General features: G+C 37.1%; 1 protein-coding gene across 3 annotated transcripts in view; it reads right to left on the bottom strand.

Annotated features, from left to right (window-relative positions):
* MCTP1 (multiple C2 and transmembrane domain containing 1) overlaps nucleotides 1-22272 on the bottom strand; it is a 216245-nt gene that overhangs the window by 35608 nt on the left and 158365 nt on the right. For 2 of the 3 annotated variants that reach the window (XM_014268925.3, XM_014268926.3), the window contains 2 exons: nucleotides 16541-16660; nucleotides 1558-1611 (listed from right to left, as the gene is read on the bottom strand). In XM_014268925.3, the coding sequence (XP_014124400.1) occupies nucleotides 1558-1611; nucleotides 16541-16660 (174 nt within the window). Of the gene's footprint in view, nucleotides 1-597; nucleotides 1149-1557; nucleotides 1612-16540; nucleotides 16661-22272 lie in introns of those variants that run through there. The other variant, XM_074532482.1, reaches the window with a different exon arrangement.

The raw sequence follows: 22272 nt of genomic DNA, 5'->3' as shown, positions 1-22272 counted from the left end.
AAAATTCAAGCCCTCCATAACAACATGATGGACTTTTACAATCAATCATATATTTTATTGCTAGAAATGGATGCTCACATCATTTAACATCAAAAAACATCCCATATGTGTTTTGTAAAAGATTTTGTTAGTACAGTGTTATGAGATTATGTAGCTAACAATTTAGGTGACGTACAGAAGAATTTCTCATATAAATTGTAAAGTGTTTGACTTGGCAAGAGAACAAGGAAATACTCTTATTTTTTTATCATCTCTTACATCTTAGGTGTTAGCTAACAGAAAAATAATCATTGAGGGAATTAACTAATTATAGTGAATTTTCTGACATTTCAAATGCTGCTGCCAGCATATGAATTCTTACAGGGGTGTATAAATGTACATCTCAACCAGAAAAAAAAAGGTCAAGAGCATAAATTAAGATGCACTGTTTCTCTCCTCTCAGAAAAAAAAAAAATGCTATATTACAACAGAAGTGGGGGAACATCTGTGAAGGTCAAAATAATCTGAATTTTAATACAGAGTTGTTGTAAAACTATCTATATTCTTCCTTTTTTTTTTTTCTTCCACAAATATAACCCTTCTGATAGGAAAATACCAGCAAGTATTGGGCTGTCTTCACTCATCTCATCAGAATGCCATCCTGCCAGTGCTAGCCATTGCTTCAGTGGCGCAAGGTCATTCAGATTTATTTTCTTTGGTTTTTCCCTCTCTCTGGGGGACAACCAATCCAAGAAGCCCCATGGCTTGGCTCAATGCTATGTGGAAATGAGTTATTTACTGTGGTTGCAATCCTCAACCTAGCTGGCAGCATCTAAACTGAATCACATCCACTCAAACAGATGAATGATCTGCTGTGGTTTCCCGGCTTGCAGGGCCACAATGCAAACTTCAAATCAAAGGGATATCTATGAGAATTGTGATTATTTAGATGTCCTATTCCAAAACATTCTTCTATCCAGCAATTCTTTGAAAATTTTAGATGCCAATATTCCATCCTTAAGCAGCATAGAGTTGCTATTTCCACACCATTTTCCCCCTGAAATGCAGCCCTATTTGTAGTACTAAAGACAGGAGGAATTTTTGTCCTTCAAAATCTGTTGTCTTCCCAAGAGCTGTCAAGTTCCAGACTGGCAGAGATACTCTTGTTCCTAGCAGAAAAAAAAAAAAAATTGATCCAGCTCTGGACCAAGAAAAGAAAAAAAATAAAAAGGAAAAGGAAGAGAAAAAGCAAAAATAAGAAGAAGAAGAAAGAAAAAAGAAAAAAGAAGAAGAAAGGAGAAGAAGAAGAAGAAAAAGAAGATGATGATGAAAAAAAGGAGACAAAAAAGAAGAAGAAGATGAAAAAAAAACAAAACCAGAAAAATAAAAAGAAAGCAGGATTTACAGTCCTCTAACCTTTCCCTCAACATGCTATACCTATTATTATAGGATGATAAACAACTCTGTCCAATTTTCTGGACTAAAACACATCAACTCCTTTTTTAACTGTCGGTAAAAACAGTGTCATGTCTAAATTCTCTGATCCCCAGATACCCAAGTGCTAGGAAAGATAATTACCTTGTCATCTCTGTCATCCTCTTCTTCCTCGTCCTCTAGCATGTCCTCCACTACCTGCAGACAGAAACAGTAGTAGTTGTCATCATTTAAAAAGAAAGAGTTTTGTTCTGTCAATTCTAAGCCTTTTGTAGATGAAAACTTTATTAACATTTGAAATAAATGCACAGAGGGAAAATGTACAACTAGGAAAAAACACTTGATCTAGTGATTCAAATTTAGGAAAGTGTTATAACTTTAATTGACCTACATTAGGGAATTATATACTGAAAACCCTTCCTTTGCAAACGCTTGCTTGACAATTTAAGTATTTAAAAGGTAGTTCAAAATTCAGTATATGCCAGCTCTAACTAAAGGAATCCTTTGTCAGCTCCTCCGATGCCCATGCAGCACACACATGCTCACTTCAAATTTATGGTTACCTACATACAAGGTCAACACTTTTAACAGAATTTACAGTACTCACCAAGAGATTCTTGAAGAATACAAAACCAGAAATAAATTCACAGTAGTTTATCTCCCTATCATGTTCAACAGTGATATACACCATATGCTCTATCAACATTAGCCCTCTGTTTCTTTAATAATAATTTTGTACAATCTGTGCATCTAACTTTATGCACATTAATTACAAGCTGCACCTGCCACACGTCTGCATCTACGTATTTTTCCATATATAGTTTTTCAGTCCAATACCATGAAATATACATTAAATTCTTTTGACGAATATTAATAATTATTAATCATGCCATCAGCATGAAATAAACCACTAAGTTTAGTTTGCAGAGAGATCAAATGATTTTCCAAAGATGGTCCATGGCAGATTCAGACTTAAATATCTCTCTCTCTCAACACTGTGATCAATGACACTAACAGGAGGAGTCTCTGTTGACAGAAAGCAAGCTGTACCTCCTTATAACCAGAAAACAGTTTGCTTCTTTATATCTTTATGTATATATATTTGTAAGTACCTATTAGGATACAAGAAAATCCATAATGAAGGTCAGCAAAGATCCAACCAGCCCAGTGTCTTATTATGGGTGCAAATATTTTATACTATGTATTATAAAGTATGCATATAGAAGAAAAGTGGAGGTAAAACTCACTGATATGAAACAATTTTTGTGATTTAAGACAACACACTAAAATTAAACTTCATAGCCACCCCCTCAGACAACACTGCAAGGGTGTTCACACATCCACGTAAAAGTACTTAAGGGATTTTATCCAAGAACTAAATTCAGGTAAAAGAATAACTGAAAAATAAAAGCACGTGAATCTTTCTACTTTCCCAAAGTTAGTTGTACCTTCAAGAAGGTCCCAATTAGCCATGTTACTTGGGCCCATGCAATGAGTAAACAACATATGGTTTGATGTAACATGCCCATCTAGTAGAGCACTGTGCATACATGAAAGTCACCCACACAGTTCAAAACATTTGCAGTTTCAGCTATTTCTCCTTGTTTGAACCCTGTCACAGAACCCTGTAACAACAGTAATTTGGAGGGGAACCTCCAGTTCTGCCTACTTGCTGCTTTGTCCTGGAGGTGTGAACGAGATAAAACTAGAAATGCAAAGGAACCATAAAGAGGAAGCATGTCCTAAAGCATGAGAAGGAAGCATGACTTGAGAAATGAAGGAATTACTCTTGAATTCTTCCATGCCCGGAATAACAATTTTAGCAGGAGGACCCTTACTGGAGCCTGACTGCAGCCTGGCACCAGCCTACTGCCCTTTTAGGCCAACTCTGCTTCATCTGTCAAAGAAGGGGGGTCAAAGACAGTTTTGATCACAGGGAAATGTTGAGAGCATGTTGCTGAAACAGATGTAGCTCCTGCTTAGTTCAATATACCTTTTACATCCCATTTAGAGGTGTCTGAGTGATCCAGTTTTCACTGACCACCGACCATTGGAAACAAAGGCATTTTCTGTTTCCCATGCACCTGCATCATCTTCTTGTTCCTCTCCTGATTGATCATTGCTATATTCCCCAGGCTGTTCAAAGTCTTTGGGGAGCCGAGCTGTAAACTGCGTCACTGGAGTAACTGAGTTCTTCAAGAAAACACATTCTCAAACCTTTAATGCAGCTGGTTCCAGTGACCCAGTTTACTGAGCAGCTTCACCAGCTGTACAAAGAAAATGGTAAACTGAGAAGAAAGGAGGAGGAAAACAAGCTTTTAAGGGCTGCAGCAAGATGGAAACTCTCTTAGATCAGTTTTTCTGCAAAAAAGCACACATGCAAAACACCCACTTAGCTATACCATTAGTTGACTAAAGCCCTAGTTATAAATCAGATCTGTTGACTCACACACTGCCTAATGCCCAGAGCTCACAAAGTCAGTAGGTCTCTTACTTTTCAAGATTAACATTCCCTAGACACTTAAACATTTCTTTCATGTACATCCAAAAATTCCTTGTCTTGGGAAGGCTGAATATCCTATTGAAGATGCCTATCTCACATTAACATTCAAATTAGCATGGTGGCAATTAGTTGAACTGGAAATCTCTAAAATTGTTGTAAGTGAGGGCACCTCACAGAAATAACTTCACGGCAATAACTCTAAATTATTCAGATAATAACACTTCGGATTCAGGTGCGGGGGTTTTTTTTCCCACATCTAAGGATCTCAGACTACTTTACAAGCTTCTGTAGAGAGGCAAAATGTTAACTTGTTCAATGGGCATAAAAAGTCTTTTGAAATTACATGAAGTATTAGACTAAGCCTTGACTTCCATCTCCTCCATTCCATTTTTTGCTCTATTACCTCCTTCTATGCTCTATTTCTAGTTTAGCCATGCTATCAGTTACCTTTAGATTTGGAGTACTGAATTGTTTGGAAAGAAAAACAGAATCCAATAATTGTCGCAAAATAAAATGCAATGAAAATGTGCTAATACCCAAGATGCATAAATAATTCTTTGAAGTATATGAAACACAGCCCATGCTTTCACTTGTCTTGAAATTCAAAAGAAAGGGTTAGAAGAAAAAACCCCAACAACACACAACCATTAAGGCAATATGGATATGATAACACAATTCATTAAAGCACCAAAACAAGTGTTGGCCACAAATTAAAACAAGGAAAGCAGATTAGTCATAATCATATGACATATGAATCACTGGAACACTGAAGCCTTACAAAAGCTGTATACTGAAGTAAAGTCTAATCCAGAACAAAGCAAGGCAGTTCAAGAGAGGTACGGTAGATCTGAACACAGGTTCCAGTTTAACATTGTATTAAGAATACAGTAGAAAAAAAACCCCACAATAGATTTTTTTATCCTTTGATTCTACCTTGTTTCTTTTCAAATAAAGTGCACATGCCACTCTGTTTGGAAGGAATACAGTAGTTATTTGGATCCTAATGTCAAGCATTATTCATGGAGGAGGTATAAGGGAGGAAGGGACATGGTGGAGAAGGAGGGAGAGGAGAGAGAAGGTGGGCAATAAAACACATAAAGATAAAATGCAATGGCAAAAATCTTACATTGTCCTAAGAACATTCACTCTAAATGATGCCTTCTGATAACTTGTTTGAAATCAAGTAGTATTAATCAAACTATGGAAGGGCACTAGGGAAATCAAGGATCTAATGTAAGCAGCTAAAAGTGACATGACCTTCTCTAACATCACTTGTCACAGACTTATATGCTGCATACTGGTAGAAGGTCTTGAAAGAAATTTCTTGGTACTGTCCCTTCAATGTGGGGAATACATATGACATTTTAAAAAAACCACACATAGATGCCCTCAAATACAACACATAAGCTACTTCACAGCCAAAGGTAAGGAGATGATGTTTAAATGTTGAAAAGTAAGTCCCTTCCTCTGCAATACATCCCTATTAAAAGCTTATAAATCAGAAGCAGCATGTAATCTAATTCCTATGTACTGCCATTATTCCCGATCCATTCCCAACATCTTCAAGAAATGCAGGCCAAAAATACCATACAACTCATAATCCATATAAGATTGGAGAACCATAGCTCTGTCACAGCAGATGCCATAAACCAGGTCACGAGAAGGAAGCACAACCATCACATTTGCACACCAAAGAAAATCTCAGCATCTGTGGGCTAACATGCAGTCTTCTGAGTAAACTGGCATTAAATACAAATTGCATTTATTGTAAAGATCTACTGACTAACAAAGAGGATAGAATTGCTGAGAAAATAATTCACTTTGACTTCTGACCTCAACACCTGCAAAGCAGAGTTAGATTCTAGTTATTTACAGGCATGTTAAATCAAAGCCCTACAGCTGTAGAGGACTTAGAAATACCTCCAGAATCTAAAGAATCAATGACAAAATGATACACTGAAACTTAACATCACCTCTAATGAAAGGTCCTTCTCTCTTAGCATCAGCCTGCCATTTCTCACTGTGTGCAAACCATCAATAATTGTCGCTGTTCTATGTTTTTCAGCTGATCAAAAAAAACCAAACCTGCACGTTAGATACTCTGATGTCTTTACATGTTAATAATAGCAGGTATTTGCTCTGCACTGAGATGTAATATAAAGAAAAGGGGAAAAAAAAGGGCACTAACTCTGCAGAAAGCCATGATGACTGTTGTCTTAATACTTCAATGCCCCTCATTAGGACTTCTCTAAATCTGCTTAGATCTTACTTGACATAGTCTTTCAAAGCTAGGTAGTTTCCAATAAAAACAACACCAAATATCTACATATGATTTCAAAATATCTGCGGACATTTGTATATTCATACATAAGTATTAAAACTATAAAAGAAATCAAAGTGAGGTTGAAATTTGGTTCCGAATTGCATTTAAATGCATTTTAGATGTGCAATAAAAGTAGTCAGAATTATCTTGTACAGGACTGTTTGGATTTCATATTGTCCGGACATGAAATGTACTGTAAGTTTGTGAACCATGCAACTCAGTGTACAGCTGTAAATGTAATATAAAATTATGCAATTTGTATGGATTAAGAAGGATGCATAAAACCACTTGGGCTTTTTCAGATAATTTCCTAGTACTTAATTTGAAGGAAAGATATCCATTGTCCACAAGCTCACTACAGCAGCAGTTATGTGCTCATCTTCACAATATGACATCTGCTTCTTTTATGGAATTGTCAAGGAGAAACTTTACGAAAGATAAATCTTCATAAACATGTCCAACTTTTATACCACATTTTAAGGAAAATAAAAATCAAATTACCAGATTCTGATTTAGGAGTGCAGTGTATCTGTGTCCAACCAGATTTATACATCTTGAACTTAGAATAACTGAACTACTAGATGTGATAATTAGTGTGATAAGCTTCTCAGTAACATTGAATATATTGCAGTACATAAGACAGAAGAATAAAAAACAAAAACATTAGTACTTTTCTACTAAATTACTTTTTATTTTTTACATTGACACTCAAATTATTTCTTCTACCAGAATGCATTTTGTTAGCTTATTCTGGAAAGGGGTCATAATGTAATTTAGTCTGATTCTTAATAGGAAATGAGACTACTATGGCTAGTAGTAGTCTAGGCCTTTTGATGCATGCTGCTGATTACACTGAGTTCTGTAATGTCAACAATAAATTTTTATTTACAGTATAATACATTTCTTGAGAACATGTTTCAGTTGTAAATACAGTTGATTATACAAGAACATGTAATCTTTTTGCTGTTGCCAGCTTGATACACCCTCAATATTCAATTGGCAATGTAGTTAAGAGTAAGTAATTTTTAACATTACTATGGTACAAGCACTATAACATTTCTTTCATTTTCTTTCAATATTTGGTTCTCATTTATTCTAGCTTTCTTTTGTATTTACACAAGGCACTGTGAACTGAATATTAGGTGTTTATTTGAAGTATGTCTCCATCTAAAGGTTTCAATATGTACTGTACACTTGAAATGTCAGATCTCTCAGAATGCAGTTATTTTTACTTCAGCAGAATAAAAACAACTGCATTCTTTGCTTGGCTAAGTATCACTGAAAGATTACACTGCAGGAGTATGAAAAATAACACCTTCACAAAATAATTGCAAACTAGAATTCTTAGGCAAAACCTTATGATAAACTATCTTACAAAGAACACAATGTCTCATTATAGGTTGTTATTACTATTTCTTTTCAAATATATTGTTTCCAGATTTGAGTAGAACCAGATATCCTTCTGTCACAAAATAGCATTTGTGCAAGTTATATAAGCTTATGAATGTGCTCCATTACATTCCGATTTGAAGTTAACTTTTTGGTACAAAAAAATTATATTTCATATTTTAGGTGAAAATGTATGTAATACACATATTGTAATTTCAGTTAGCTATTTTTTGCCCTGGTATTTATATATTTCTGTAAATACTGTAAAATCCAAAAATCCTTAAAGTCATGGCTCAATGAAAATGTGCTGAAGTAATAGAAAACCAAACAAAAATTAATAAAAATCTCACATTACTATGGGAATTTTTTCTAGAAACTAAACTGATATTAGGTTATGTAGTACCGATTATTTATAATAGCCACTACAATCTGTCTAGGAATCTTGTTGCCATTTAAACCTTCAGGCAAATGCAAAAAAAAAAAAAAATCATTATAACAGCCTCATACAAAAACTGCTTCCCTCTGTTCTGTGAACTTCAATTTTTATTTTAGATGCCAGCAATACTGAAAGACCATGGAAATAAAAAGTGGCAAAATTCAAATTAAAAATCCAGCTGTGTATTGACAGAAAAAAAAAGATCCAATTTTAAAAGAACAGGGAAAAAAGATCTAATTTTAAAAGAATGCTGGAGATATTTAGAGCAGGGTTTTGGTTTGGCCTTTTCAGATTGCCAAAACAAGCCAAGGCTTTCCAATTCTGTAGTGCATTTGCGTTTTGCAGCTGTTGCTGGGGTAAGAACAGGCATGTAAAGTTTTACCAAGGAGTTTACTACGTACTCTGCTACTGTGAGCAAACCTCTGGCACAGGAATTATGACTGCAGCATGGACAGCCTCTTTTATCTGTAGCCCAGACAGCCACTTGGAGCACCATATTTTTCTGTTATGCTGCAGAAGAGAAATGCCTACTGGCCAATGTAGATCTTTACATAGTGTACTGTGAGACTGTTGAATTGAATTGATGCCCAATGCATTCAAAATATTTATAGTACCAACATTTAGTTAAATAACCTTTATGTAAGATTTATGTTGATTTGTTCAAGTCTCATTTAATGGCAAATTATGGAGAGGATGTTTCATAAAGATAATTCTCCACTTAAATGCAGCAAACATTATGATGCAATCTAGAGCAAATTTGTCCAGCTTCAGTGATTATGTGCGGTCATAAAAATTAGACTTGATCAACAAAATTTAAATGCATGATTAAGCTGACATTTTCATGTTTCTGTTCTGATATATTAAAAGAAAACCCATCCTGTCCCATTGTGGAGTGCTACATTATATATTTATTTCTTCACTGTATGGATCACATAGAAAAAAACCTAAACATCTGTGTGGAGACAACAATGATTCTTAGTGAATTACATAATATTCAGTAACATTTTGCCACATTTTCTTCGACAGCACCCATCCTGCCCACACATACCGAATACAACTCATCTGCAAAAGCCCTTCTAACTTATTTTATTGATAATGAATGAAGGCGAAGTTTATGATTAGTTAGGAGCTAGAAAATACAAGGTAAAATCAGTTCTGCATAACATTGAAAATAATTTTATAAAAACAATCATGCTTTTCTTCCTTAGAGTGATAAATCTGGCTAGCTTCACACACATACTGTTCTGTGGCTAACTGTGTGCTCCCAGCAGCCCTCATCCTGGGGGGTGTTTGTGGCTGCTGCCATTGCTATCGTACCAGAGGCAAAACTTCTCAGGAAAGTACAGTCAGAAGGCAGGCAAGATATACTTGCTCACCTGACAACATCCTTTTGTGTCTTTTGCAAATGACATACTCCAGACACTGTCTAGCCAGAATACCAGGGCAATGACATTTATTTTTTCCAATAATTCACAAGAATTATTTTCCAATAATTCAGCAAGAATTTAGTCTGCAGTTAGAAATCTCTGCAGATTCCCTGGCAGAACAGAATTTCTGGACTTGAAGCTCAAAACCCCAAAGCACCACACTGGCAAGGGATCTGAAGCACTTGGTGTTTGTCCTGTATTCATCGGCACATGAAAGCCTTTGAATGTAAGGACCGTAAGGTCACTGTCTTTAACATCATAAAGTGAAGAAACAGAAAAAAAAATCAAGTTCCTGCTTTGTTAACTTACCTGGTAACTCAGTTTTCCACTTCTAGGAAAACAGCTGATTAAAGTCAGGCACTTTCCTGTTAGAGTTAATTTATGCATTGAATGCGCTGCAAAGTGGGACTCTTTGCCCCAAACAGAAGCAGCAACAAATCCACCTGACAGTGCTCTGACAGACACTGTTGCCTGGCTCCTAGAACAAAGTGATAGGACTCTAATCAGAAAAAATCTCCTAGGGGGAAGTGAGCTGGGCTTCTATGACCTACTCAAGCTCATTGTGCTGATCCCCTTTTCTTGAGTGAAGAAAAAGAATTCACTCAGATGGATATATTCATAAGCATAATTCTTCCCATTTTCACTTTTTTTTTTTTTCTAACTTGGCAATTTCCAAAACACACGTGAAGATTTGAGTCGTCACATTGGAGGACTACAGGAAAGTACCCAGACAAAACTACTTAAAATCTTTAAATAAAAGGCTGTCTTTAATAAAATTATTTTTCTTCTGTTCTCAAAATTTAATCCAAAGCATGGCTAGTTCTAACTTCTAATAGAAACATATACATATAAATCATCAAAGTCTATGGAGGAGAAAACCTACAATGAAATAACAAGATGCCTTGTCACTTTATATAATTCTTAAAAGATAGTTTTTTATATATATGCATATACACTCTACTATGCAAATTCATAAAAAAATGGTGTATGGTGCATTAACTCCCAGCTGTTTAGCATAATGTGCTATGCAATGACATGTGCATCTCATAAATTCAAGAGGAAATTGGCTACTTAATATTTCCTTAAAGGTTCTAAGTATTAACTATCCATGCAAGTTGTGAAGTGATCACTTTCCATGGGAATATATATGGGAGAAGAACATTCACGGGTACCTTTGAGAATGTGCATCATTCTTCTATTAAATGTTAAATTACTTTAAAAAATAATAGACCAAAAGGAGAGAAATATTAGTATCTTCAGTTGAGAGAATATCAGAGTGGCAGATGTTGGCAGGGCCATCCTATCCTCCCTAATCAAGCAGACATTATCAAGCCTAACTTCCCTACTCAAACAAGGTCATCTCCGAGGATGTTGCCCAAGACCATGTCCTGAAAGGTCTTGAATATCTCCACAGATGAACACTTCACAACCTGTCATGGCAATCTGGCCCTGGTTGTCACCACAGTTACAATGAAAGTGCTTTCTTGTGTTCAGATGAATTTTCACATATTTTGGTTTGTGGGCATTGATAGTGTCCAGTGATGGAGCACCACTGAGAAGAGGCTGTGTCTCTCTCCCACTCCCTTCAGCCATTTATACACATCATCAAGAACCTTCCTCCATGCAGAACAGTTTCAGCTCGCTCAGCTTCTCCTTATATGCTAGATGCTTTGATCCCCTCATGATCTTCCCTTTGCTGGAATGAAAAGTAACTCCCACTCCTCACCTTCCCAGCCTGTGCTGATAAAAAGCCAGAATACATACACCGTGTAATGGACATGACAGCAATTTCACCACATCTCTGTGATTGTGAATGAATGTAGCTGCACGTGGACCTCTGAACTCCTGCTGGTTCCTATATTGTGCACACTTTTGTACCTAATGTGCACACTAATATACTTCTGTCTGACATGCTGGTTCTGAAAGAGGGTGTGAGAGACTTTTCCAGAGCCACTTCCTTATTTGTGTGCCTATACCTGGCCTGAGGGGCACATCTGTCTTGTTGGACAGGTTTTGAGGGCTTCCTTGGCCATTCACCCTGCACCCTTTTCTTGCCAACTCAGACCACCAATTTCACAACAGGACAAGGGGCAGTAGCTTCAAACTGACAGAAGGCAGGTTTAGATTAGATATTGGGACGAAATTCTTCATTGTGAGGGTAGGGAGGAGCTGGAACAGGTTGCCCGAAGAAGCTATGAGTGCCCTATCCCTGGCAGAGTTCCAAGGCCAGGTTTGACAAGGCTTTGAGCAACCTGGTCTGGTGGAAGATGTTGCTCCAAATCACACTATCCTCACTTGATGAATCACTTTTATGGGTGATTCACCTCCCTCCCCCATTTATTTTTAGTTCAATGCTTTCCTCGTCAGGTTGGACAGCTTCTGGGAAAGAAGATTTTGCCCCACGTGGTGAAGTGAATATCTTCCTAGTAGTCTTCAGTCCTCAAAAAGTATCCCCCAGTTGTAAAAACCAAGTCCCTGCTGTCAATAAGAGCTGTGCAACTGGTTGTTGTCCTCCCGGATGTGCACAGTCCTCCACAGGCAGGATGGAGGAGAAAATTACCTGCGCTCCCTGTCTGCAACCTATTTGGTCATGACAAGAACAGTGTCACCAGAGGAGATCCACTGTGCCTGTTATAGCAGTTAAGCATTATGGATCAACAGCTGAGAGAGTGTCACAGTTTGTCCTAATTGTGGTACCCAGGCTTATGTACACAGGGTAAAAATAAGATTCATAGCTATGCAAACTGTGTTTAATCTCCCTATGACACGCTCCAACCATATAATCCACTGTTTCATCCCAGGGAAAGGGACAAGAACAGCTGGATGGTGGGAACATTTTAAATCACTTTGAGAGATTATCTGACCATTCCTCAAGTTAGGCAGCTCCAGCAGGCAGTCAGAACATAGCCTGAAGTAGAAATGCACAAGTAGCAAAAAAAAAAAAAACAACAAACCAAAACCAAAACCAACAAAACTTTTTCCCCACTAACTCCATGCAGTTATAAATGACTCTGACTTTTGCTTAGAAATAGAAGATTGCAGACACCAGACAGAAGCTCTGCTGTTTGCTCCAGGTTGCAAAGGTGAGGGGCTTTTTTTGGTGTACGTGAAACCATCAAAGTATTAAACAACTTCTTAAAAATACTGAAAATAAGCTTTTAAACCGACCATACTTTTTGTTAGTTTGCAGTCAGTCACCATACCATGCTCTATTATGTATAGGGGCAGCACCTCTCCCCACCACACAAATCCAGATGATGACAAGGAGCAGCAGGGAGTGGTGACAGAAACACAGCAGTTGATAGCTACCCCACAGACGATGTAGAAAAGATGATGGAAAAAAGGCAGGAGAAGAAAAAATCCCAGCCTTGTAAGATTCACTCAGTTCTAATCTTGTGCGTTTAGGTGATCATGGTTTAGTAGAACAATAGCTATGCTAAAAATAAATTATTTTGTGAGATCAGATACTCAGGAGTACAATTATAAGGAAGTCTAAGTATCTTTTGGAGAAAGCAGCAGGATGTACTTCAGGCAAAAATGTTACTGCAGAATTCAGAAGGTGGCCTTAAGAATGCCATCTTAGTTATTTTTTCCCCATCTAATACCATCAGATTTTTACACCTGCCACATGACTCAATGACAGAAATTAATTTGTTTTAGTTCTGTTCAGAATTATCCATTAAGTTTACATCTATCTACAGTCACTTACACCAATGTTTAATGCAAGAGTTCCTATTTCATGAGAGCATATCTTTCAGAAATACAACTAATCTTGATCAAAATGTACAAAAGATAGGGAATCCAATGCTTCTTTTGGAAATTTGCATCAGTGTTAGACTACAACCACAATGATCATCAATCCCACAAGGAGTCCAACTGAATCTATGGAGATATAGTACACTGCTTCACCTCTGTTGGGCATTCCAATTGACTTATCTCCTACTAGGAAATATGCTTGGGCCTTCCTCTTGACCCAACCATATTGCACCTTGAATTCAAGAATGGAACTCGCATATATTACTTGTTAGGAGTAGTAATAAATGGCAAAATAACTGTACCTGCATTCAAAAAGAAGCACAGGTTCATGTTATAATAGAAGAACACAGATTCTTGCTTGGCAGGTGAATTTCTCCATGAGGAAATAAGTTTCAAACTACTTCCAAAAAAAAACTGATGCCCAAAAGGAAAAAGCAAATGGTATCTTATCTAGAGAGATGGTCAAACATGGATGAGTTAAGGCTGGTCTGTGTGCAATATCCAGACAGAAACTCAGTGTAACCAATTATTGACCAGCAGAAGTGAGGTCCCTAGCACCTGACTGATGAGACAATTGAAAATTGATTTCTCAAAGAGATATTAAAATGGAAATCAACTCTTCTGCACTGCTTTGCATGGTCCCAAATTTAAGTATGTTTCATAGACATTAAAGAAGTATAGACCATATACAATTTTTAACTATGCTTGTCTAATGTTAATCAGGTAACAAATACATTTATCTTTGTGTCTTATCATTAGCCTTAGGATTTCAAAGCAACTTCTGAAGTTAGATGATATATCTAAGATAAATAGCAAATTATTTCACAGAGACACACAAGGAATCTCTGATGACTTGGAGAAAGAAGTCAGATCATGTGAATGCTGAAACATTCTCTAGCCACTAGGAAACTTTGCTTCATTAATTTAGATAAAATTTACACTCTGCACAGGAAAATGTAGGTATTTTTAATTACTCCTACTCTAATGATACTGAAGACTCATGAGTTAATTAGAAAGGCTTACAATAAATCTGCAAATGACTTCTCTCAAGGTAGATGCTCAACAAGATGATAACCAAACTTGAATCATTATAAAAACAAGGCCATTAATGGCACAGATACCAAATATTTGGGATCAACATGGTTGCTTGATATAGGCTGTATTAGCTTGGTATGAAGCACTCTAAGCAAGAGGAGAATTTTAGGAGAGTCCATTCTTAACTGAGAGTCCATCACTAGCTTCATTAGTTTGTCAGAAAAGTTACATGATCAAATAATCTTCCTAGGCAGGTGGTACTTCAGAGAGAAATTAAAAGTATTTGTATGCTCACAAATAAAATTTCTCCTTTCACCAGGGATTTCAGATACTCATGAAATCTTCAGGTTGAGAAGCTTTAAGCATTTCGGCCATCAGGAGACAATGGGCTGTGTTTTAAATATTGCATGTTTTAAATCTTGATCTTAAGCTTTTTCCAAAAATGTAATCACATTTGGGATTAGGGAATACCTTCATCATTCCCACCCTTATTTTTAGATGATCCTTGGAAACATAACAGTCTTAGTGATGCAGACAGGTAGCAACAGTTTTGGGATCAGGGCTGTATGAGTTCTAATAACTGCAGTTGCAATACATTAGGGGATAATTCAGGCTGGAAGGGATTTCCAAAGTCCTGCTCAAAGTGGGGTCAGCCATGGGGTCAGATCAGGTTCCTCAGAGCTTTACTCAGTCAGTTCCTGGAAACTTTCTATAGTAACTGCAGTTTCCTAAGCATTCTCTTCTACTGCTTAACAATTCTATAGCAAAAAAGGTTTTGTAGTCTGAACTTCTTTTGTTTCAAATGAAGTTTGTTGCCTCTACCACCACAGATCACTTGTGCAGTCTAGCTCCATCTTCTTGTTAACCTCCTTATAGGGCGTTCCAGTCACTAAAAGCCTTTTATTTGCCAGGATCTTTCAAGTCCACTTCCCTCAGCTTCTCTTCAAGGGCTGGTTGATGAGGGCTTAAGCCCCTGATCATGTTGGTAGCCCTTCACTGAACTTGCTGAAGTCTGTCAATGACTTTTTTGAATTGGCATGCTCCAAACTTGACACTATCCTAGATGCATTCTGGCAAGTGCTGAAGAGTGGAAATAACCACTTCCCTCAATCCACTACCCGTGCTTCTGATCACCTTGCTGCCTTCTAAGACCTCTAGGCCCAGTTCAGACAGCTGCTTTCAGACAACCAATACCCACTCTTTATCACTGCAACAGGTTATTTCTCCCCAAAAGCAGAATTCTTCCTTCTGAAGAATTCTTCCCCCTTCTTCCTTTCATGGGGCTCCTATCAGTTCATTTAATCAACCCACTTCGATCCCTTGGAGTGGCAGATCCAGAGTGTCAAATGGTCCCACACAACTGATGTAACCCAAAAACTTGATGGGGGTGCACTATCATCTCCTGTACATCCCTGGAAGAGATGTTAAACAGGACCTTGTACTGTGGTAGTCCACCTGTTACTGACGTCCATTAACCACTGTCCTCAGAGACCAGTTATCTAATCTGTTTTAGATTTTTCTCCTGCCCATTCAGTTATCTATTCAGATCCTAAAGCAGTAGACAACATGCTGCTTTTGGGATACAAAAACTAGTACAAATATCAAATTCATAAGGCTTAGCAGTACGGCATGCCTGGATGCTGGAAAATTTGTACAGCATAGAATTCAACTTCAACTTTTGATATGTACTTCTGAAAATTTAAACCATTTTAATATTGTTAATAAATGCCATTTATTAGTAAATGTTTCCTACATTATATCCCAACTACATGTTAATTAAATGATGGCATTAAATGAGAATAAGAAAAGGCTAATATTAAGATCAATGAATATCAATTGTGATGAATTGTGAAATACAGTAAAATGTGATACATTCTGAAACTGTTATCAAACTGGAATAATTTTAATTTTTAAATTCAACGTGTTAATAAAAAATACAACATAACGACTTAGCCATATAAAATAATTTCAAAGAATTTGCCTTTTCCTCAAATAGGAAATAAGCCTCTCTGCTCCCACACAAAGCAGATTCTCTAGATAATGCATGTTCTATTGTATTTTTAAATGACATTTCAACAAAATCAGACTCACTTATATTGGACAGCCAGAATAAAATTAAATTGCAGGTGGGAAAATTGTCCATCGAACATTGTGAAGGGAGACATTTTGAAAAAGATATCGTATTTAACCCAGTTTAAAATTTTACCTAGTTAAAAAAAGCAAAGAACATATATGCCCTTGAAGTAAAGAAGACTTACTGTATCATGTTGCCTGTTATCTTTTCCTGATACGATCAAGAAGTAGTTCCATGCCAGCAGCAGCAGCAAGGCCAGTGGTATCATGTAGAGCTCAAAGTTCCAGACCACAAAAAGAAAAAGCTAGAAGACAGAACAGGAAAAAAAGTGATTGAAATCAGCATTAAACTCTTGTGCAGAGTTACGACCAATAAATTGAAACAATTCTAAAGAAATCCACCTCTCCTTGTGAAGTGTTGTTCAACCACTTTGCTGACTCACACTTACCTCCACAATACAACTACTACCCTTCCCAATCCTTCCTACTTAATTCTTGGAAAAGAAAAATTGATGTACTGTAATCAAGAGGAAAATTAATCGTTCTGTCATAAAATGATGCTTTTGTGAATAATGCAAAAGAGCATAAAAATAAGATTGCATTTTAAGAAAGGTTAGTTGCTTTTATGAATCATAGAAAGGCTTGGGTTGGAAAGGACCTTAAAGGCCACCTAGATCCACCCCCTCAACACAGCAGGGGCATCTTTCACTAGACCAGACTGCTCAGAGCCTCATCCAACCTAGCCTTGAGCACTTCCAGAGATGGGGCATTCATAACTTCTCTGGGCAACTTGTTCCAGTGCCACCATCCTCAACAGTAAGGAATTTCTTCCTAATATCTAATTGAAACCTCTCCTCTTTCAGTTTAAATTCATTACCTCTTGTATCACTACATACCCTAGTAAAAAGTCCCTCTCCATTTTTCTTGTAGGTCACGGGGATATGATAAATTTAAAGAAGACCTCAACATGTTATTGGATCTGGTTATAGCTTTGAAACAACCCTCTAGCAGTGTAAAGGTGGCACAAAAGTTGATTAAATACTAATCTGCTATTTAGAAAAAAAGAACATGGTCATTTTGTAGTAATGTCATACAAACAAACAGAAGTAGCAATCATAAGTCTTTTGGATGGAAAACTAGCAAGAAATCACAGTAAAAGCTAAAATCATATGATTATTTTATAGAAAGTATAGTAAAATAGAACTGATTGTGGATTCATTAAAAATAGGTTTAAGAAGAATGCTGAGAAGCCATTTAAGTCCACCATTTTGAAAACTCTGATTTATTGCAGTGTTAGCTCAAAACAGCTCAAGTGCTCTGTGACCAGGGGTTGCCAGAAGCCTGGTTGGGTTACATCTCCTAGAGATATGTGCCTAAATAACCGGGGCTGGTCTTCAGCATGGGATCAACTTGGTCATCCCACTGCCGGAGAAACCCATCCCACCACCAGCTCCATACACCACTGTCTAGACATTGTTCCCTACCAATGCTGCTACAAAATTAATGGCTTACAGGAAATAACAAGAAATAATTGGACTACAGGCCAAACTAAAACCATTTTTACCTCCAATTTTCCCTATCAATGAACCCCCTTTTTATTTAAGCCAGCTGTAGCCATAACTGGGGTTTGTTTTCTTCAACAAACAACAAAACAACAACAACAAAAAAGTGAAAGCAAATTGTACTACATACTAGAGCTGGATAAACATCCAGAAATCTTGATAAGCCCTTTCATCCAAATGGTAAAGATTTTGAATATTATTACTTTTAATACCTTCTAAAAGGATTGAAGCTGTTGTGCTACAGAACTCACAAACCTAAAGCAATGCCAATTCCTAGGTAAACCAAAACAGAGCTCATTTTCCCAAATTAGCCATCAAGATGTATGTAAAGATCAGTAAGAATAAAATGCAGATTTTAATAGTCTTCAGCTAGATTTTTTGTTTGGAGTCTTCTGCTAGATTTTTATTTGGAGTTACAACAAAATGATCTTATCAAATACAAGTACCCACATGGAAAGCAAAAAAAATAGTTCTAAATCTTAGGTAATCTTTCTCAACATCAGGTAACTTACCTTACCCCCATACTTTCTACCCCTCTTTACTATGTATATGCAAGCCTATGAAACTGCAAGACAAACATGATAATTACTGAAAGAACTGAAAAGCAGTGTTTTTGATACAAAAACAAGGATATTGACATTTCTAGAAGTTTTTCATTTGAAAGAAAAAAAAAATTAAGGTTGTTTAGTTTAAAAGAAAATCTGTTAGACATGGTAATGCCTAAGAGGCTGTGCTGGTTTCAGCTAAGGTAGAGTTAATTCTGCCTAGCAGCTGTTTCGGATTCAGAATGAGAATGGTACTGATAACACACTGATGTTTTGGGTTTTTTGCTAAGTTGTGTTTATCCAAAGTCAAGGGCCTTTTTTCAATTTGCCTCATGCTCTGCCAGTGGAAGGTATTCAAAATAAGCTGGGAGGGAGCACAGCTGGCACAGACGACTGGAACAGACCAAAGGGCTATTTCCACATCACAGAGCATCATGTTCAGGATATAAACCAGGGGGACTTGCCCAGAAGGGTGGGTAATGTGGTTTCAGGAAGAGGGGTCTGGCAAGGGTCAGTAGGTGGTGAGAAACTGCATTGCATTGTTTTGTTTGGGTATTTTTTATTACCATTTTATTACCATTTTTATTGCCCTTTATTATGGCATTTCACTTTACTTTCAATTATTAAACTGTTCTTATCTCAATGCAGAAACTTCAATTCTCCTCCTCATTCCACCAGGATCTGGGGGAAGAGAGGAGACATTTGAGCAAATGGCTGTGTGGTGTTTCATCTCCAGCTAGACTTAAAACCACAATAGAAGCAAGCAACATCTCATCTCATTCAAGAACTGCTCTGTGACTTTGCTGTATATAAGAGAGTGGCAAATCAGATGTAACTAACTTGGAACAAATTTTGTGTCTCAAAAGAAAAACAAAATACCCTTGCATGCTTTAACCCCAGAAAAACCGAGTCAATGAATGCACACTGAAGGGTGCTCTGGAAGCCAGCAAAAAGCACAAAGTACCAAAAAAGTAAATATTAGAGATTACCTGTTGAGAAAAGGCAACACATACAGTCTTTATCAGGGCCCCAGCTGAACTTTGGTTAAAAAGTGGTTAAGAAATGAAGTACTATTTAAACACTCCCTGGCCCCAGAGGAAAAAAGCCAACAATCTACACACAGTCTCAGGAGACATGGACCTGACTAGAGTCTGAGGAACATGGTCATCATGTGCTCTGTACTCCAGAATATTGATGAATTCCAATTCAAACACTTCTCCCTTGAAGTTTCTAAAGGCCAAATGACCTTCAAGGGCATTAATTCCCTACAGTACAGGCATTAAAACATATTAAGATATTACCTTTTTTACAAATTGTAAGGACATGCCATTCAAAATGTCGATATTACACCTGTCATCTCCTGAAGATGATTTTGCTGACCTGCCACCTTAATTTCCATCTAGTCTGTCTGAATTTTAACCAGTTCCTCCTTTTAGGCAACGGTGTCAGCCAGGCACTACACAAACATTGCAACACAAATGATATGTGTGCTGCATGAGACCAGCACAGTTATGGCCCTCTGACCTAAATGGCCTCATTATTCTTCCCAGACAAGAAATGCACTCATGAAATGTGTATGAGAGAAAACAAGCGGATTTCCAGTATCAGGCAAAACTTTTAAGTAAACAGGAGCAATTCCAAAATCTGGTGCAGAACAGCAAGAAAACTCCAGGACTCAGTTCTTATGGATGAAAGGCCTGATAGCGGATGTGAAAGAGAAGAAGGAAGTGATATGTACAAATCTTCATGAAAGGTGGAGAAGTAAACCAACATTCCATTAAGCAAGTATAGGCCAAAAAGTCCCATACCCAAAGCAAACCAGAAAAGCTAACAAATAAGTATAAAAGAACAGTTCTGAGAGTTGTCCATGTCTGTAAAGCATCTAGTGGATGGTATCTGACATGATAACTTCCAGGAAAATAATGGCTCTGTGTGTGTAAAAAAAAGATGGTCACCACTACTGAAACAAGCTAACTATTTTGAGAGATGAGTGTGAGTCTCAAAGGTTACAGTTTCATACAACTGCCATTTCCTATACAGAAGAATATTAGAAGGGCTTTTTTCATCTCTCCCATGAGATCAAAGTTTTCAGAGTCACAAGCATGAACTGGTCATTTTCAGTTGACACTCTTAGTGAGAGACACATGCATTAAGTCATCATTCAGAGAGACACATGACACTATCCCTAGTGTACAACACTTCAAAAATTAATTTGTTAGGATATTGAATATCCTATTCTTTTGCAAACTACAGTATGTTTTAAAAAGAAATCTTATCCAAAATTATTAACGCTTCCTACTGTTGAGAAAAAAAGCCTGCCCTTTCAGACTAGCAGCTGTGGATCATTAGCTTTCCAGTGATGAGATGTGTTTGATGAGTATTTTTTTTTTTCTAATTAAGAGACAAGATTCTCTATTTGGCTATCTTCTGACAGAAGTGAAAAGAAAGATTTCTGCCTTTCTGTGGAAAGGCCATATTCTACAGAACAATTATTTCAGATTTCTTTTTATCTACCTCCACCCAACCTCTTTTCATTTTTAACAAAATCCTGTTTGCACCCACTTCACAGCAGTAACCTCTGTTTTTCTCAACTCTTCTCCTTTTTTCCTTTTGCTTCTGTTTTGACTGCTAGCAGGGAAGAACATGTAAAAAAAAAAGGATCAACCCTACAGGGGACACTGACCTCATCCTCAGGTACAGAAGAGACCAGAGGACATATTGAAAGAGGGCTGCAAGAACTGCTGTTTGAAAGCTTTATGACAAAACTAGAAAATGTTAATTCCACAGAAGTGCCTGAGTTCAGTGGACCAGATACTGGCGCTGGTAGCACCCAGAGCCATGAGCTGTAATGTGTTGGGAGTAAAGCAAAACACAGACATCCCCAGTGCCATTGTCTCACACAGGGCACAACACTCATGCTGCAGTGTCCTTCTCAAATCGTGGCTTTCCTTGATCATTTTCACAGAACATCTCTACAGCCTTCTTTACATATTATCTATATCCTTGCCTTATATTTGTAACCAATCTCTTGACTACCCTGGAAACACAAAAATTGGCTGCACAGCATTTTGGCACAATCACAAATAGACAATGTCTACAGTTCGAAATACTGCACTCCAATCACAGGATCTTCCATTTACCGTTTAAGCTTAAAATGACAATTTTATCACCTGAGGCTTTGTCCCTTGATGTATTCTCACAGGACTAGAAAGAATGAGACAAAACCTGTATCTGCTTGATACAGACTGTACCAAGGACTGCAGGTTTTAAGGTTCCTGCATGGTGTTTTATACTATGAAACACTGGCAACTACTTTGTATTGTACTTTAGATAGATACTAGCTTCTTCCATTATGAAAGTAGTCAGTTAGTTCTCACAACTCTGCTGATCTTGTACAATACTTTTATAAAAAAAATTAGGAAGCATTTCTTTTAGCTGCAAGAGATCTCAAATACACTACCATTAATGTAAACACTTATAGGAATCCACTCCAAATGCACTGCCTTCATTCAGATAAGTCTGGAAGAAATATGCCTTTTAAACCTACTCTAAAGTATACTCCAGCAGTTTTTTTATCAGTGTTGCAATTTTAGTTCCAATTACCTGAGTGCTAGGAGGAGATGCAGTATGAAAGATTTGAATCTGAAAGGCATTATCTGTTACTCTGTTTTTCTGTACACACAAAAAATTTACTTGAAAATAATAAAAGCATGCAACATGTAAAAAATACAGAAAAAACCCTATAAAATTCCCACTTGCTTTATTTCGACAAATTTTCAGTTCAACCTTGGATTAGTGCTGGTTCTCTTT

This window comes from Zonotrichia albicollis, chromosome Z, assembly GCF_047830755.1.
Source record: "Zonotrichia albicollis isolate bZonAlb1 chromosome Z, bZonAlb1.hap1, whole genome shotgun sequence".
In the NCBI taxonomy this organism is placed as follows: Eukaryota; Metazoa; Chordata; class Aves; order Passeriformes; family Passerellidae; genus Zonotrichia; species Zonotrichia albicollis.
The sequence above is the reverse complement of the archived record's forward strand: the minus strand, read 5'-3'. Positions and strand labels throughout refer to the sequence as shown.